At 35.6% G+C, this 18,616-nt stretch overlaps 1 protein-coding gene across 1 annotated transcript in view; it reads right to left on the bottom strand.

The window, feature by feature from the left end:
- Window positions 1-223: 223 nt before the first annotated feature.
- REEP2 (receptor accessory protein 2) overlaps window positions 224-18,616 on the bottom strand; it is a 42,363-nt gene continuing 23,970 nt past the window's right edge. Inside the window, exon 9 of the mRNA XM_035338253.1 lies at window positions 224-451. Coding sequence (XP_035194144.1) covers window positions 407-451 — 45 coding nt within the window. The 3' untranslated portion in view covers window positions 224-406. The remainder of the gene's footprint in view (window positions 452-18,616) is intronic.

Below are 18,616 nucleotides of genomic sequence, written 5' to 3'. Positions count from 1 at the left end.
AACAACAAGATCTGTTTAGTTCAGCCCAGTCAGCCACTCATTAGAGTGAGGAATGTTGTGGTGAGACTGATTAGAAGCTGTGAATGAAAGCTATTGTAGTAAGCAGAACCATTATCTATCAGAATAAGATAATATCTGCACTTCTTTTTCTAGGTACCATAACTTGAATAATTATAATACTTCCAAATAATTTGTTACTACAAATCAGTATTTTAAAGTGTATTTTTCAAAAAAAGGTCTATTTTAATAAACTCTTTAACAACTTGCTTAACAATAGTAGAAGCACAGAAGTGTATGATTTTATCACTCAGTCACAGTTTTATTTGAGAATTTAATATTTTTGGTTGCAATTTTCTAATGAATAAACACATACAATACTCTGAGTATCCTTGAAAGTCCATCATCATTAAATGTGCTTGCTGTCTCTTGATGTATTTCCACAACAGACATGCTATTCCAGAGTGAGGGAGGAATGCAATGGGGTGAGGAAAAGAGAAGAGGGAATGAGATATTAAGTGTCATGAATAAGCCATCCATCTCAATTCACCAGAATAGGCAGTCTCTGCTTCAAGTTTATAGAAAATCATAGAACAAGTTTACAGAAACTACACTACCAGATTTCTCTCCCTTTTTTTTTTTTTTTTTTTAAATCTGACATTGTAATACTAGCATTACTTTCTGTTTTCTGAATCATATATATATATATTTTTCCCAATTAAAACGTCTTGCATATTGTAATCTAGTTACTATAATCCACCCAAAGCAGGTTGTGCAGGACCATGTCCAGACAGATTCTGAGTACCTCCATGGAAGGAGATGCCACAACCATGCTGGGCAATGTGTGCCATTACTCTGTCACCTGCACTGTAAAGAAGTGCTTCCTGATGTTCAGGCAGAGCTTCCTGTGTTTCCTTTTTGTGCCCATGGCATCTTGTCCTGTCACCGGGCACTACTGAAAAGAGCCTGGCTCCATCCTTATCTCAACCTCCAATCAGGTGTTTATATACATTGATGAGATCCCCCGAGCCTTCTCTTCTCCAGGCTTAACAGTCCTGGCTCTCTCAGCCTGTATCATGATTGAGCAAAGACTATCAAGACTGGCTTCACAATGACATCTACCAGCTCCAGCAGGTAAATTTCATGTTTCCCCGTGGCACAACAAGGCCCTTCATCTGCACAACAGGACCCTTCACCTATAGGGTACATTACCTTATGTCTTTAAAATTAAAAATAATAATAATAAAAACCATTAAAAAATTGATAGTTTTAATACTGGCAATATGAACTATGAGCCAGTGGTTGTGATAGTACTGTGGCTCAGTGATAGTACATGATGTTGATTTAACAGAGACCAAACAAACTGTGACCTTCCTGTCTACAAGCACTACATCAAATCAAACAAAATGTCCATTGCAATATTATGCACAGCACCTGCATGAGCAGTTCATATGATTATACAGTTCATATCGTAGCAATTATCTGTCCATGAAGACAATTTTCCATTCTTTTAAGTACTGGCAATATAAGACCTCCTAAGTGTGATAGCGTCTGATATTTCTGCATATTTTTATTTTTTAATGCATAGATATATAATCTTTTTGGTGGATATAAATTAGTTGATATGAATCTTGGGTTTCAGTTTGCTTGCTTGCTTAGTAGACGCTCATACAGAATTATTTTCAGCTGTTGTGTAACTTTCAATATTTATTAATTTATTTATTTACATCAAAATCATTTGTTATATTGTTGTGCTGGTAAAAACATCACAGTCCCTTTAAAATGTTTCTATATAACTAGTTACTTCCAGGTCTTGCCAACTTGTGCTATGACCAAATGTAAAGTAGCAGCTGTTTCTGTTTGCACTGTCTATAACTGAGTTTGACTTCCAATACCAAAAAGTGTTAACAAACTTTCCTACATTTGCAATTTGCCTAGTGTTCTAAGATACATTTTGTTTTAATTAGATGCACTTTTCACTTTACCCACAAACACAGTTTTTGTGTGGAATACACATGCACTTTTGGCAAAATTCATTCATTTTAAGAGATCTTATTTTTCCTGAATATCTAATAATGACATCAGTGATCATAATTTCTCAGGATCTTTCTCATGCCTTGATTTTCTTTATCCCAACCCTCAAAATACCTCATCCTGTTCCCTTTTCTATTTCTCCCTGCACTCTTCACTGTTTTTAATAGTCCAGACTGTAAAACAAGTTGATATAGATATTCCCTATAAAAAGTTTTATTATTCTCTAATTTTATTATTCTCTATTTATCATGTTGTATTATACCATATGACTGAAGAGTTAGAAACAGAAGGGAGAATTGCAGCTTTGTAAACAAATGCTGTAGAGTCGTTTCTCCCCTCCTATTCTCCAGAAGCAAGCTATCTGATTTAAAAATCTGCTATATTTTCATGTATTGCGCTGTAGGATTTTTACAAATACTTTAATTTTATTTAACATTATTTTTTCTTTCTGTGCAGTTAATTTCACTACAAAGCCTATTGCTTTGAGATGGAGGCCCATAGGGAAGGAATATAAATGTACTTGTAATTTAAAATCTAAAAATACTTACATTTAAGCATCCTTTCCAGTCCTATGAACAGCGAGATACAGATTTTATCAGAACATTTTGAATGAATGGCTTTGCTCAAAGGACTGATGTGGACGTCCTTGTATTTGCTGAAAAATTCCTACCCTGTTGCTGCACGTGACTCTCCTTCGTTTTGTAAACAGGCCTGAAATTCATTACACACATCCCTTGTAGTGGTATTATCTAACCGCAAGAGGGAACTCTTCCCTGAGATTGTTTCAGGAGCTGGGCGTGGTCTACCAGATTAGCTAAAGAAATGGTTTTGTAAGAAACAGTTTACTTGCTCTTTTTCTTTATTTATCCATTCCTTGATCTCAGATATTATATACGAGCAGAAAGGTGACAGCACTTTTTTTTTTTTTTTTTTTTTTTTCTCTCTCAGAAATCTAAGAAGTCAGAGCGTTTTCCCCCCAATTTTGAAGCTTTAATTTAATCAAATCCTTAAAAATAGTTAATTTGGGATGCATGACTTAATGGACTTCAGAAGCCTATAAAGCCTGAATCATTGCAAAAAAAGAGTTGCTATACACTACTTGAAGTAATCCCCTCCCCCTCTCCCCCCAGGGATATCTCTGCTCTGATAAATTCTCATCTTCAATTTTGATAATTTGGCTGAGGTTGCTAAGAGATGATGCTTACCTTTGTTCACCGTTAACAATGATAAAAATGATATTAGGTCTCCTATGGTATCAGGATGAGTAAGAGTATTAGCCATATATAAGTCTCTCCTCTATGATCTCTGCAGAATTATTACATGAAAAATATTACCAATAGAGTTAAGTAGATGAAGAAAGGCAAAGCAGATAACAGTTGTGAACATGGTAAGATTCAACACAAATGAAGAAGACAGATGCCTCTACAAGTGCTGGGATTTCACTGCTACTATTTCCTACAATTTCATATGCTCATACTCTTCTTCAGGACAAAAATCACTGATGCCATCTACTGCATGTGCATTTATCTTTAGAGATGAAGGGTTATTTAGGATGCCAGGCAGACTTTGTATACTGAAGAAAGGAGGGTTTCTGAAAGCAGATGACCATTTCCTTTTAAATAAATATATATAAAAATATAAGGAGGTATTGTCTAGCTGAAGACAACTTTGACCTAGCAAGACCATCAACATCTGTAGCTAAGCATCCTGAAAAAACGTGTGTGGAATTGCTATTGTAAAATCCATGAGGGTTTGATTACTCAGTAGGACTATAATTAAGTTATTTTCAGAGACAGTATGTTACTTTCTGAACTAATCCTGCCTCTGTAGTTTGATTTACTGAGGAAAAAACAGTCAACACTTTTTTTTTTTTAAAAAAAAAGGTTAATTTAAGAAGTTAATTTCAAAGCCATTTGGACAGAATGGTTTGATTATATAATCAGACCCTGTGTGTACCAGTGGCCAGAGATATTAATCCACTGTTTACATAAGAAACAAAATTTATGTGTGATTTTGAGCTGCAATATAAAAATTACCTGAATTGCAGATGGTCTATCTAGTGGGGCAGAAGGCATGTTGGATGAGCCATATGCAAATGCCTGTTAAAGTGCTGAGTCCTAGAAACCATGTTCAGGACAGTACTGAATTGTAATTTTGTTCCTAACTTATCCTTCCTATATCTTAAGCATGCTAAATTCACATCTACCACTCAGAAAGAGCAACGTAGATAAAAGAGCTAGATCCCAAAGTGCTCAGCCTATCAAAGGAAGTAGTACTACTTATTGCTGAGCTTGAATGACTGTGGATTAGTGTAGTAGACACTAAAGACTATGTAACAACAAGATAGCAAGAGTATGCAACATCTGATAAAAAACTACTCTGTCAAGCAAACAAACAAAGGAACAAAATGTTTTCTAATCTCGTATCTGCAGAGCGGAAAGCTGGTACTACTGTAATATGAACATGGGGCTGTGCAGGCATGCAGGTGCTGTGCATAATATTGCAATGGACATTTCGTTTGATGTAGTGCTTGTAGACAGGAAGGTCACTGTTTGGTCTCTGTTAAATCAACATCAGGTATTATCACTGAGCCACAGTACTATCACAACCACTGGCTTAAATTTCATATTGCCAGTATTAAAACTATCAAATTATAAAGATTTTTGTTTGTTTTTGTTTTTATTTTTAATTTTAAAGACATAAGGTAATGTACCCTATAGGTGAAGGGTCCTGTTGTGCAGATGAAGGGCCTTGTTGTGCCACGGGGAAACAAGTAGGAGCTGGACTTTCATGGCTACTTAGGGATTATTACTGATTTTAGTTTGTATGAGCAAGCAGAAATCAGAAATATTCAGCAATATAACTGGAGTTTCAAAAAGCAGGAATAATTTCCTGGCAATTAAAAAAAAAAAAGTTTGTAAAATTTATAAGGAGGCAAAGTTTAAACACACACACACACAAAAGAATGAAAATGAAAAGTTATTTCAAAAATTTTTACCAGATAGATAGAAAAAATTAATAATACAAAAGGACTACTGTGGTTAAAAGCTCATCCCACTGAAATGAAATGAAATCACTGTTAAGAACAATAATAAAAAGAGAAAAGAAATAGATTTTTGTTAAAGCATAGTGACATATTTGTCAGAAGAAAAAAATACAGCTAATTAAACAAATTCTGTGGCTGGAGGAGCAAATTAGCAGGACAATTTTAAATATACCAGTGTAAAAGATATCCAAGTTAATAAATTATTAATACAATGAATATGTTTGCTGTGAATTTATAAAGAAGCATGTTGAAGTACTTGTTTCTCAGAGCATGATGCAGTGCTTTCTAGGCTACTAGGAAGAAGGAAAGTTGATAGGAAACAAATATTATGAATACTTTTTTTTTTTTTAAGCAAACTGTCACAGGCACCTTGCATGCAAGACTCATAAAACAAATGGCTAATGCGTCTGTTGATATGACACATTTTAGAATAAAAGAGAAATCCCAGCCAGGATATACAACAATGTCACTCAGTATTAGCAAAGGACGAGCAAGATGACCCAGCTAGTACATCATAAAACCTCAGCAAGATAATATAAAAGACCATTTCATTTAGTAAAAAATGAAATACTGGAAATACAGCGAATACCAGTCAGCAGGATTTAGTTGAAATTAAGTTTTGACAAACAATTATTGTTATTTTTAATGTGACTTCAAAGTACAGTTATCAATAATACGATATTAATGCTAGCAACATGTACATACATAAAAGTCCATAGACCCTGATGGGAGTGCTGAGGGAACTGGTAGATGTCATTGTGAAGCCAGTCTTGATAGTCTTTGCTCAATCATGATACAGGCTGAGAGAGCCAGGACTGTTAAGCCTGGAGAAGAGAAGGCTCGGGGGATCTCATCAATGTATATAAACACCTGATTGGAGGTTGAGATAAGGATGGAGCCAGGCTCTTTTCAGTAGTGCCCGGTGACAGGACAAGATGCCATGGGCACAAAAAGGAAACACAGGAAGCTCTGCCTGAACATCAGGAAGCACTTCTTTACAGTGCAGGTGACAGAGTAATGGCACACATTGCCCAGCATGGTTGTGGCATCTCCCTCCGTGGAGCATGGGGGACTTAGAATCTGTCTGGACATGGTCCTAGACAACCTGCTTTGGATGGCCCTGCTTGAGCAAGGACAGAATTGGACCAGAAGACCTCCAGAGGCCCTTCTGACCTCCACCATTCTGTGATTCTGTCACAATAATGATCTAGATCTTTCTAGAGAAGTTCTATAACAATCAGTAGTAGACCTGATGCTATTTAACGATGCTTCCATTTAACATCTTCATTAATTATGTAGATTATTTGGCATTGTGTACCCTTAGTTAATTTGCAAATGATACAAAGCTGTGGGGAGTAGTTGATTATCTATACATCTTGACAGGCTGGAGAGGTGGACTGACCTAAATATCCCAGTATAGAAAATATCTTTCTCATATATCTTAAATGTTTTTAATGGGAGTTCACCACCCGTCCCTATGTTAACTTTTAAGGAAGAAATATAATTTGGCTTTTCTATATTATATCTAATTGCAGATATGTTTCCAATGCCGCCACCCAGTTTGCTAAGAAAGTGCTAATGTACGCATTGCTGCAGTCACCTGTGTGACTAATAGCTATACTAAAACCACCTATAGCCCTGCACTGGAATAGATACACCCTTAAGTACAAATCTGAGGTCTTGCTGTCATCATAAGTAACTGTCAGAAATTCAGTAAGCTACAGACTCTTCTCTCCCCTAGTTTCAATATAGTTTGTTTTACTCCTAATTGTAACTTAGAAACGTGCAAGTCTTTTGCGTTTATTTTACTCAGTTTTCTAGATAAGGGGATCATACTTTTTTATTTGCAACCCATTCCTCATATGTCTGTTTGCACCTGTAAAAAAAAAAAAAAAAAAAACAGAATAGAACACTGAAAACAAAACCACAAACAAACAAACAAAACACCAAACAAACTCTAACAAAATAACAACAAAACCCTCCTTAGGAAGCAAGCTGTAGCAAAACTAAGTTTACATTTCCAATGAGTGCCAAAGCTGCTTCTGGCATAGTATCCATGGAAACTGCTCTCCCATCCTGCTGCAGGAATTAATTGAAGATTCCAACCACTTGTTCAGGGAATTACCATGATATTAATTCACATCACAATCCTTTTATTATTTCAAATAATCTTTTCATTGCTTTATATCAGAACAAAAGGTTGAATTTACTTTCACCAGCTTAAACAACAAAAGGCTATCTAACTCTCTTACCTTCTCAAAATGGGGTACACTGCATAGAGGCTATGTATTTTCATCTTGAAAAATGGTGATTTTGAAAGGAGCTTGGCCACAGTGTTGACAACAGGAGATGTCACAGTTGGGAGTGCTCTATGCAAATTACTTCCCATTTTGTGCATTAAGCACTGTTTTTCACCTATGCCACCAGCTGGTACTATCTCAGGGAAAAAGTTTCCACCCTTCAGTATCAGGACATACCTTCCTCTACAACAGTTGATTCTGTCCTAGAATGATAATGTGCAAAGCTACCAAGAGAAAAGATGAAGTGGACTTATGTTAGGGAGTATTGTTTTGAGACTTTTCTTTGAAGGTTTTTCATTAATTACAAACATAAGTATGTCATGTTCCCAATTGCTTTGTTCCTGGATCATCCATCTCTAAGCATCTACCTTTGAACTTTCTTTTCTTTTGCTTTTATTTCCTGCTTATTTCCCTAATTGTCTTCCCAACTCCCTTTATTTCTCCCTAGCCTCCAAATCATCTTTTCTTCTCAGACATTGATTTTCCCCATTTTCATCTGATACTTTGTATTTAGCAGCTGCTCTTTTTGTAACCATGACAACCCTGTCATGATGTCAGCAAACGATCTCACTGCTACCTGAGGAACTGAATCTCATTAAATGCAAGTTAAGCTGCTTGAGCTGACGTTTACTGTCCTGTACCCAGGGGAAGTTTTCTTTGGAGACTATTGGCTCACAGTTAAAACTTAGAAAAGGGCAATCTGTTACATTGGCCAGTATACAGAGCCTTTCTCCACCTCTAGTTCATGCTACTGAGATGTATTTGTAGTCCCTCACACAGATGTGCACTGTCAAGTAACATCATTGCAAGAAAGATGGCAGGGATATTATAGACTGACCATACAGTCCTTGGTTAGATCCAAGGACAGATCCATGCTGTGTTGCCCTCTTACACAAAGATGTACATCCAATACACATGATGCATGTTACAGAGCTGGAAAAGGAGAGCAAAGGACAATGCTCACGTGATCCAATAAAAAAGAAAGAGACCTGGTAAAAGGAAGAAATTTTAAAGGAAGAATATTTTTTGTGCACTTGATCTAGACTCTCTGCTTGTAGTGACTGTGGGTACATTGCACTTAGGGAATAAATTTAGTATAAAATGCTGTTTATTTGTATAGAACCGATTCAGCATAATGATGTATAGCGTTGACTTCACCACCCATGTCATCTGCCACAAAAATTAAAAAAGACTAATTCCCTCTACTCTTTTGATAAGAGTAAATTTTAATACTAATTGCAAGCACATGATTTTCAGAGACTTTTAGAATGCATTATGCTCAACTACATATATTGGAGCTGAAAGCAGTATACATTATGTACAATTTCCCTCACTAACAATATTCATAATTCTGCATTTGTTAATTTAATGATTTTTTTTATTATTATTTTTTTATTTTTAATAGCTGAAATAAATGCTGGTTGCAATCAATTCATTTGACCTTTTCTCCACCATGGATAGAAACTTCAAAGTTCCTCAAAGCCACTGAGAAAAGAATTTTCTGAGCCTAGAAACCTTATCTTCACAGCTCCTCTCTGAAGAAAATTGTACAGCCACATTTAGGACCCAAAGGATATCAGTCTTGCACCTGTAGAGCTCCTTTAGTTGGTAGTCCTGTAGAGCAAGGTCATTATCAGTAAGGTGGAACCAGGGTTAGTTTGGGGGGATAGAAAAAGGAAAAAGCCTGAATAATTAATTATGGAGTTATGGAATACAGAAATTGATTTTTTTTTTTTTTTTTTTTCTTCCCCCAAAATCCTTTAGATTATGGAAGCCTCTCCAGCAATTTGAGGTAAGCCTAGAATTTTCATGGCAGAATGGCAGCCTCAGAAAGAAATGCTAAATAGCTTAAAGTACACTTCACTTGTACAGTTTCCTATTTCCTCATTTCCTCTGATAGAAAAGGCATAACTAAAGAGGTGAACACATGTTAAGTGTACAGGCGGGCATGCACAAACAACCTGAACATAATTCTCTCAAACATGTGGTGGTTTGGAAGTGACAAATCTGGACAAAAATGCAGATGCTTTCACTAAGAACTTCTGAACTATCATGACCAATGAACATTGCTTTCTCTTTTCTCTTTGATGTGCAAGTCCACAGACCTACTGTAATCAGACAATGCCTGTTCCTCTCAGTGAACGAAAGGCAAGAAATACTGCTTGCATTAGAGAAGCAGCTTTGTTCCACAGGCATTGTGATTATAATTATTATCTTAGATCACAAGGACCAGTATTTTAAGGGAAAATAATTTTCCCTTCAAGATAGAGTTAAAAATTACACATTGTGTTGTATTGTTAATTACCACCAAGACTGAGGATCCCATCTGTGATTAACCACTCTTCTGTGTCATGGACACTCAGGCTACAATCTCCCAGCCCCATTTTTTAAATGGGGGCTTTAAGAAGAAGCAAAAAGACAATCCTTCTCCATTATTACAGAAATTTCAAACCAGTATCTTCAAATGTAAAGGCCAATAAGAAATTTCTGTTGTTACTGTATACTGCACATAGCATTCTGACTTGTTTCCTACGAGAAATTACACTTCCTGTATGTAAAACAGATATTGGCATAACCCCTTCTTGTTTCTACATTCATTTGCCTTTCTTTGTTGCTCTTAAGAGCAACAAATAGATTTTTTCTCTAAAAACTATAAGCTAGTTCCAGTTCAGATGCTCTATTTACCTGTATTTATCAGGTAGGTCAGATAACATTATCATTGAAGTTCCTTCTGGCTCTCAGATGTTTTATAAACACAGATTGGCACCAGACTTTTCATATCCATTAGCACAGAGAAAAAGGAAAAAAGTGTAATGCCGCAGGCCTACCAAAGCTATGTAAGAATTTTTCTATATCACCGCGGAGAGCTTCCCTCCCCACCCCATGAGCTTATTTCTCTATGTATTTACAGTGCTGTAAAGCAAAGTAGCAGTTGTAATATTGAAGGGAACAGCATCTGAAAAGGGACAGGAGCAGCAATGATTCCTTGGGCACTATCTAACCGAAATCTCAGTATTACTCTGTCTATTTCCCCTCCCCTTCCCCCTTTTTTGCCAAATGAAGTGTTATTTTGGTGGGCATTTCTTAGTCTCATATTCATCCTCCTTTTCTGAAGAAAAAAAACATCTAGTATTTTCAGTATTTTGCATGGGTTTTTAAAAAAATCATTGGGATCTTCAGTGTAGAAAGGGCTCAAGCTGATTCCAAATTCCCCTAAAGCACAAAGGAATGCTGCCAATTTTCTTCTGCTTGGAAACATGTTTTCTGCACTACATAACTCCAGCAAAAGCCACTGAAGTGACAAAAATCACATTTTCCAGTCTAAGAAGCACAAAATCTTTGTTTCTGCTTTTACGTCTTTCTCTCTCCCCCAATTTTTTTTTTTTTTTTTTTTTTTTTTCCAAAGGCAACTTCAAGAGTTTAATGCATTGGAGAAGGGGAAGGGAAAGGTGAGGAGGACTTTGGTAGTCCTTAAAAAAGTACGTCAATAGTCGGCATCTTAAACTCTGGAAATGCAGCACATTTCTCCTCCCCTATTATAGGGAAGGAATCAGGTCCCTGCCATGCCATTTCTATTTTTATTATGCTGCTGTTTTTAAATTTGTCACAATTTTGTCTTATGAAGATTCAGGAAAAAAAAAAAAAAGAGAGAATAATATAGTGCAGGAACACAATTAATACAAACTGTGCTACATACTTGCGGGAAATATAAGTCTTTTCCTATCTTTTAGGAAGATTTAAAAATATCTCTAGCAAAGGTTTTTATATTTTACTCATATATGATCATACATTTAATTATGTGTGACATTTAACTGATGTTTATTTTCAAGCTCATTTTCTTGCAAATCTTTAAAATATACCTGTCTTTGCATATTTGCACTTGGCAACGTGAACACTTGGTCAGTTAGCTCTATATCTATTCTCAAAAACAAAAAGCAGGTAACTACTTTCAAGCACAGCTACTTTGAATTAAATTTACACCTGTAGCAGTCCTAAACGCTATTCTTAGTTAAGAGAGGCAATCATTACCTCTTGATTTTAACATATTCTAAATTCTCCAGATATTTTATTTTATAAAAAATACTTTGCTAAATATTCCCCAAAGCTGTTTCTGCTAATAAAATATGCTTCCCTTTACATTCAGTATGGTTTCATATAAGTTTTTCTCTTCAGATAGCAACATATTACTCTTTGATAGCACAAGACTTTCAAATTCATCTGTGAACTGCTTTGGATAACCGTCAGAGAATACTGGATGCAACATCCGTCTCCAATACATAATGATATGGGTAGTGTTGCCTAGTGCTAAATTTAAGCTGTACTGAAATAGTACATCTATATTCTTCAGTAGCATAAGGAATTTATTATAATAGTGTAAGAATGTTTTAGATTAATATTAGTCTTGCAGTTAAAAATAAATAAATAAATCATTATTTCATATTGCATATACAGAGCACAGTATGGACAAAAGGACTGATTGACCAGCCTGACTCCCCCCCAGTTTTTTTTTTTTTTTTTTTTTTTTTTTTTTTTTTTTTTTAAAAAAAAAAAAAAAAAGAAGAAAAGATCTGGGGAACTACAGGGCAGTCATTCTCATCACTATGCCTGGCAAAATCATGGAACAGATCTTCCTGGAAACTGAGTTAAGCACACAGAGAACAGAGAGATGACTGGTGACATGAAGCCAACATAGTTTTTTTCACTAAAGACAAAGCAGCACTGTGGAAAAGGATTTAAGGGTACTGGTGGGTGAAAAACTGAGTATGAGCCGGCAGTGTGCACTTGCAGACAAGAAAGCCAATCACCTGAACTACATCAAAAGAAGCATGACCAGCAGGTTGAGGGAGGTGAATATCCCTTTCTACTCTGCTCTTTTGAGTCATTAATGACCCACGAAAATGGGGTCATTATCTTTTCTTTCTTGTTATCGTTGCCTTGGTCTCTTTCCAAAGGTTGAAGCCAAGGAAAAATGTTATTTTGGTTATTTTAGCACATGTAGATTAGCCCCATACCTTTAAAGTTTCCATTTGTCTTTTTATAACTGCAATAGAAGTAGCATTGTTTACCACTATATCAGGACCAAGTTGAAGTCAGACAATCCAGAGCTCCAGCCACTGAAGAGATGGTGAAATTCTATCTGTGCAGTTTGGAAAGCAAGCAATAAAGAGTTTAATTTCTGAAACCCAGACAATTGTAATTGTCCATTGTAATTATAAAGCTGGTGAAAGGAAGATTCAAGGCACTTTGCCATTATGGAAAAAAACTGCTAGAGATGTATTTCTGATGCTTTGATTTACAAGTTATTATTGTCTGAGGCAAGAAAGATTCATAGCATAGGACACTGTAGCTACACTTTATCAAAATTATACTGAATATTTGTCCTGAAATTTCTCACTCGCCTCAGTTAACACTGTGCCATTTCCGGTTCCTGGTGGGGTGTGGGACAGAAAACAGTATTATGCCCTCTGCCATAATCTCCAGGAAACAACCAGACTGCTGCCACTTGTGGTGACCTCATAGTTCTCTTGTACTTGCTCTTGCTTGAATCTATATGTGCTTTGGGCAAATGCTACATTATGTACTAGTGGAGCATGAAGGTTATGCAGGTATGTGCATGTTGGTTATGCCTCTGTGGAGTCCTAAATGCTTGCTGGGCCTGCTTTTTCTGGGACTGCAGCAACTAGGTAATATTGCTTCTTGAGCTCCTGTAATTTGCAGGTGAGTAGAGAAGGGAGCGAAGGAGTGATTCCTTTTCCTGGGATCTTTTTACTTTATTATTTACCATAATTTTTTACCTATGAATAATCATGTATGCCATAAAACTAATCAAATATTTAAATTGAAAAGTGAAAACCCCTTCAATTTTAGATGTTTTTCAGTAATTCATTCCATAGGTTAGCAATTATAACGTTTTAAAACTCCAATGTTTTAGGAACAACCTTTGGTTGTTGCAACAAAGGGAGCTAAATTCACTTTTTCTTATTCCCAGAGTAAAGAGGAATTCATTCGCATATTATATAAGAGTTTAACAGCATCTCCCTTTGTACTTTTTAAGTAATAGCACAGGATGAAATGCAATGTGGCTCTAGAGTGTTCACTCTGTTAATTTTCACATTTGTATTTCCCAAGACTTATTTATAGCTATTCAACTTTGTTGTTGTTGTTGTTTTTAATAGCATATAAACAGCATTATTATTATTATTTTGCTTTCAATAACATTTTAAGTGCTTTGAAAATTTTATTATAGCCAGTTTAGCTACCTGATCTCCATCTCTTCATTTTAGCAGGTTATTGCTCATGAATGTATATTATTTACCTTTTATTTATTTCTCAATATTGATCTATGCTGAAAATTTCAAAATAAAACATAGGTCTTGTTTTAAAGAAAATATGAAGGAAAAAATGACCTTTGGATATTAAAAGCAAAATCAATGACTAAATCTACTGTAAGTTAAAAATCAGTGTCTGTATAGAACAGGTCTTATAGATGTGAGAATAGTGGTAGACTTACATGTTTTACTGAGTCCAACTTGTAAAAGCTGAGGAAAGAAGTGTGATTGTAATACAACTAAAACACACTACAAACAAATCACCAGAGGCAAGGCTTCTCTCCTCCCCATGGCTGAAATAACCTAAGTCTGGATTGTATTCTTATCTTAATCCTGGGTTTGCTTGAACAGTCCTATCACTGGATGCTAACAGTTTTGATCCCAATCTGAGCAAGAACTCTAGAATCAACCTGTCTGAAAGTGGGAGCTCATTGCTGCTTCCTGATTAATATGCCAGAAGGCCTGCATGACATTTCTGTGGAATGCCTCTGTGCTCTTGGGACTTGATGATTCAGTGCAGAGCTGCTGGGAAATTCTACAAAACTTCTGCCCGCCTCACTTCTCAAATGGTCTCCTTTCATCAGTCTGTCAAGCTAAACTAAAAATAATTACTTTGTGTGCAATAATAAGGGGAACGATGAAAATTTTGCAGCACAGCATGTGCTGTGCAGCTCACTAGAAAGTGGTAACTGCATTTTCAAAGGGCAGCACGAAATGTATCACCCATGGTTATTTTTTTTTTTTCCTACAGTTATAAAAAAATAACTTTAAAGTAGTTGCAACCTTTACAAATTTTGATGAGTAGCACCCAAGCTAAAGGAGCATGCAATTAAAATCTCTGCAAGGTCAGTTTGATGAGATTTATTCCTTCTGATAGTCCTATGAAAGAACAGAGATCAAGGAAAGACTGTATTTAAAACAGGGCTAGTAACAGGTAAAACACATATGAAAGAAGTGGAATTCTCATTAGAATTAGACTATAAGAACATGGCTTAATTTTGTTTTTCAAAATACTGCAGAATTTGGGAAACTAGCCTAAGTCAATCACTACAAAGTAAGTGGTATTCAATGGAAAAGACCAACAAGAAATGTCTCATCATACCTCTCAAAATCCAGAAACTGTCCCCACTAACCTGTTCTGTGCATATGTGATTCTGCTACAAGTTATTTTCCAATTAAAAGCAAAACAGAATAGGGACAAAGACAAAAGAAATAATGTGATCTCTGGGTAAGCAGCAGCCAAAGACCATACAAACATTCTTCCCAAATTAGATGTATTATTATTATTATTTTAAGCAACAGATATAAACATATTTATTAAAGTAACTAGAGTGGAGGGGAGCCAAAGTCATTTGTCTGTGTTGAATGCAGAGAAGAAACTGACAGCATCTACTGCAGGGAAAAGGTCATCAGTATCCTCAAAGAGACTGTGGAAGACATGGTACTTTTGTTTAAATTTTAGTCACAGAGAATTTTTTTAATTTAATTAATTTTAATTATATTTATATTTATAATTAATTTATAATTATAATTAATTTATTTAAAAATAGGTTTATAATTAATTTTATTTAATTTTAAATTTAAAAAATTTAGTCACAAAGTAAAATTTCCGGAAATGCTGGGATAAATGCATTTTATGCATACTTGATATGACATGGAATTATGTACTTTAAGATCCCTCACACTCAATTTCAGAAGGAAAGTAACAGAGCAATACTTATTTTTACTGAGAACTTTGATCACATTTAATTGTATCTCAGAAAATTAAAAATCTGGATATAGCACTTACGTTGAGAAAGACCTACAAATGTAAGAGAAGTGTTGTTGAAAAGTTGTCGAGTAGAATACCTCAAAAACCTGATACATTTCAGAGTCATTAGTGAATCATATATCAAATCCACAAATAATGCACGTTGAGGTGCAGTGTAAAAGCTGTTGAACATGGATACAAAACCATGGGAATTACTATATCTAACAACTAAATTCATTTTGATTTCAGGCATGCAGGATGACATCATCAGAGAGCTAAAGGAAAATCAAGGCAAGAACTGAATTATAACAAGCAAAAAAAAAAAAGTTGAAAGTACTGTTCTTACTAGAAGAAATAATATTTTTAATGACATGGAAAGAACAGCAAAAAAACTGTTAAATCCGTATCTGACATGTATCACAGCAGCAACAAAAAATCACTGTATGTGGTTTTCTTTTGTATAATCTCACACACAAGGAAATGGGCATTCTACTTTTAAGGAGACTGTGTTTGTTACTGTTACTGAACAGTTCTGCACAAAAAAGGATTCAGGCAGAATGCCCAAAATTCAAATGAGATTTTATGAGAAGACATGTAAAGGACTAGTTATATAAAGTTTAGTGAAATACCACCTTCTATATCCACAAATCCATCTGAGATGCTTGGCTCCCCAGCACTACAAGAATAAGAGCGTCAATCTAGGATTAAAAAAATATTTAATCTAACCTATATATTCAATTATTTCTTACTTCTACTTTGATTAGTTCTAAACAGGTCAGTTATCATTTGTTTGTTTTTGTTACTTGTTTGTTTTTCGTAGTTTCTGTTTGTGCTTAAAAACTTCCTTTGAGTTGCTTCTTCAGGGTGGGTGTTTTCTTCTGTCACAGACATGAATGTGTGTGTGCAATGACTTTCCTCAACTAATGTGTGTTCCTCTTAATCATTTACTTGATTTCACCTACATGCTGATTGGTAACATCTTTCCCTGCTTCTGGCTTTTGCTCTTTTACTGCATGGAAATTTACCATAAACCCTGGCATACAAGTTAGCTCACTTTTTGAAAACGAACTGAATTACATTGATAGGACAGTTTCTCCTACTTCACTGCTAGAACATATTTTTAATAAATTCGGTAGAAATACAGTTATGATTTTATTTATTTTTTTCTCTACTGCAAGCTGAGTACGGGTAGCTTTTGCAGTGTTGTTAACTATGATGATGGCAGAAGCTCCATAGCAACAACATGTTTGCATTCCTACGGGAATCATACTGCTCCTCTACTGTCTATCAGAAAAAGCATTTTAATATGTATAATCACAGTTATTTAGTTTATGTACTGAAGGATTTATTCTCATTAAGAGAATAAAGTTTTAACTAAAAAGCTGCATTTGTTTCAGATTTCACCGTTCCAGCTTTATTGGAGCTTAGAACAGTATTTATCTGATGCTAAGTAATTGGAAGTTTTGACCTCCTTCACCTTCATTTCACTAACACACAAACATGCACAAGAACTGCTTGGATGGTTTGAACAGGTATTCCCTGAAACAATTCTTCATCTCTTCTGAAGAATCTCTGATTCTTTATATGTACCCATTTCAAAAGGGCCTTTACCCATTTAATGCCATCCATGAAAACCTTCTCACGAAGTGCACACAACCAAACCAAAACAGATCAGAAAAAGCAGCCAAATGGCTAGACACAATTATATGAAACATAACAATTAATGCATTGAATATATACATCTAAGGCTGAAAAGAGAACATCTATATACTGTTATACCCCTGATAATACCACTTATAACCAGTGGATTAAGAACTTCTAAAATGAAACTTAGTGTTTCATTTGTCATCACTTGTAGCATGGCCCAGTATAAATGTCTGGTTTTATACGTCAAATCAAATGGCAGAAGCACAAGTACATCATACTCAATTCCCTTCATTTATTTGCATCCTTATTTTCACATTGATCTCTTGCATAGCCAAGTGACATTAATGATTCAGAAAATTCTAATAGTTTCTAGATACTTGTAAGAAGACAGATTATCCCCTCTCCATCTAGTAGAAAAGAGTATGCCTGCTCAGGACAGGTATTTGTACTCTCACCAGGATGAACGTTCGTGACCAGGTAATAATCTCTGGGATCCACAAAGATTATTTCAATTTCTGTGCTAGCAGAATAAGATGCCTGCCAATCATCTCTAAACTATTACCTACAACCATGAAGTTCAGTAGTACTTTACATTTGAGCCCACAAGCCCAGAAGAGAACATTGAAATGCAAGAGCTACCACTGTTCTAACAAATACAGTAGAAGGAATGCAATTCAGAATCCAAATCAGTGCAGCTCATTAACTGCATCTGTAATCATTGTGTATATAGGTCATGGTGTTACACCATATTTGAGTGTACAATGAATACATGAATAATCCACTTGTTCTCTGGGAAAAGCAGGGGTATGAAATGTCACAGACACAAAGAGCAAAATAAACACATAATTTTGAATATGCCCGGAAATAGAGGCAAACATGACCTATTTATTACATACACATTTCAGCTTCTTGATGATAGGGCTGGGAATGTCAGCTCTGAGCTGACTAAAACAGAAGCAGCAGCAAATTTGCCTCCTTCATGAAGATATCCATGCAGGCAGAAGGCTAGTAGGTCTGACTTTCATAACACAGTCAAGGAAAAAAAAAAAAAAAAAAAAAAACAGCAAGGAGGGAAAGGATCCACTTACACACAGTCCCAAAGAAAATGTGTGTGTGTTAGAGGTGTGGGGGAGCAGGCTGGCTGAATTTCAGCTGAAAATGAGAGTTGGTTACTGCTGTTATTAAGTTCTAGCTGCAGACCACAGTCCCTCAGCTCAAAATCTCAGTACTACCCAAAGCATCAAGTAGAAAGATGCCAGTAGAATCCTGCTAACTGAATTCCTCTCTTATCCCAGTCACTGTAACTGCTAGCCCTGTCTGCCCACTTTACACACTAGCACAGCTGGTAGAGGACCAACTATTGATGACAACCACCGGAAATTATTCCCAATGACCCTTCTGCACCCCTACCCATTCATTTCACATACCTTCTGTGCCTTTTTTTTTTTTTTTTTTTTTTTTTTTTTTTAGCACCACAGGCATTTCAGTAAGTTGGTTAAGTTCTTGCCACCTG

Source organism: Oxyura jamaicensis, chromosome 13 (assembly GCF_011077185.1).
Source record: "Oxyura jamaicensis isolate SHBP4307 breed ruddy duck chromosome 13, BPBGC_Ojam_1.0, whole genome shotgun sequence".
NCBI classification, from domain to species: domain Eukaryota; kingdom Metazoa; phylum Chordata; class Aves; order Anseriformes; family Anatidae; genus Oxyura; species Oxyura jamaicensis.
The sequence above is the reverse complement of the archived record's forward strand: the minus strand, read 5'-3'. Positions and strand labels throughout refer to the sequence as shown.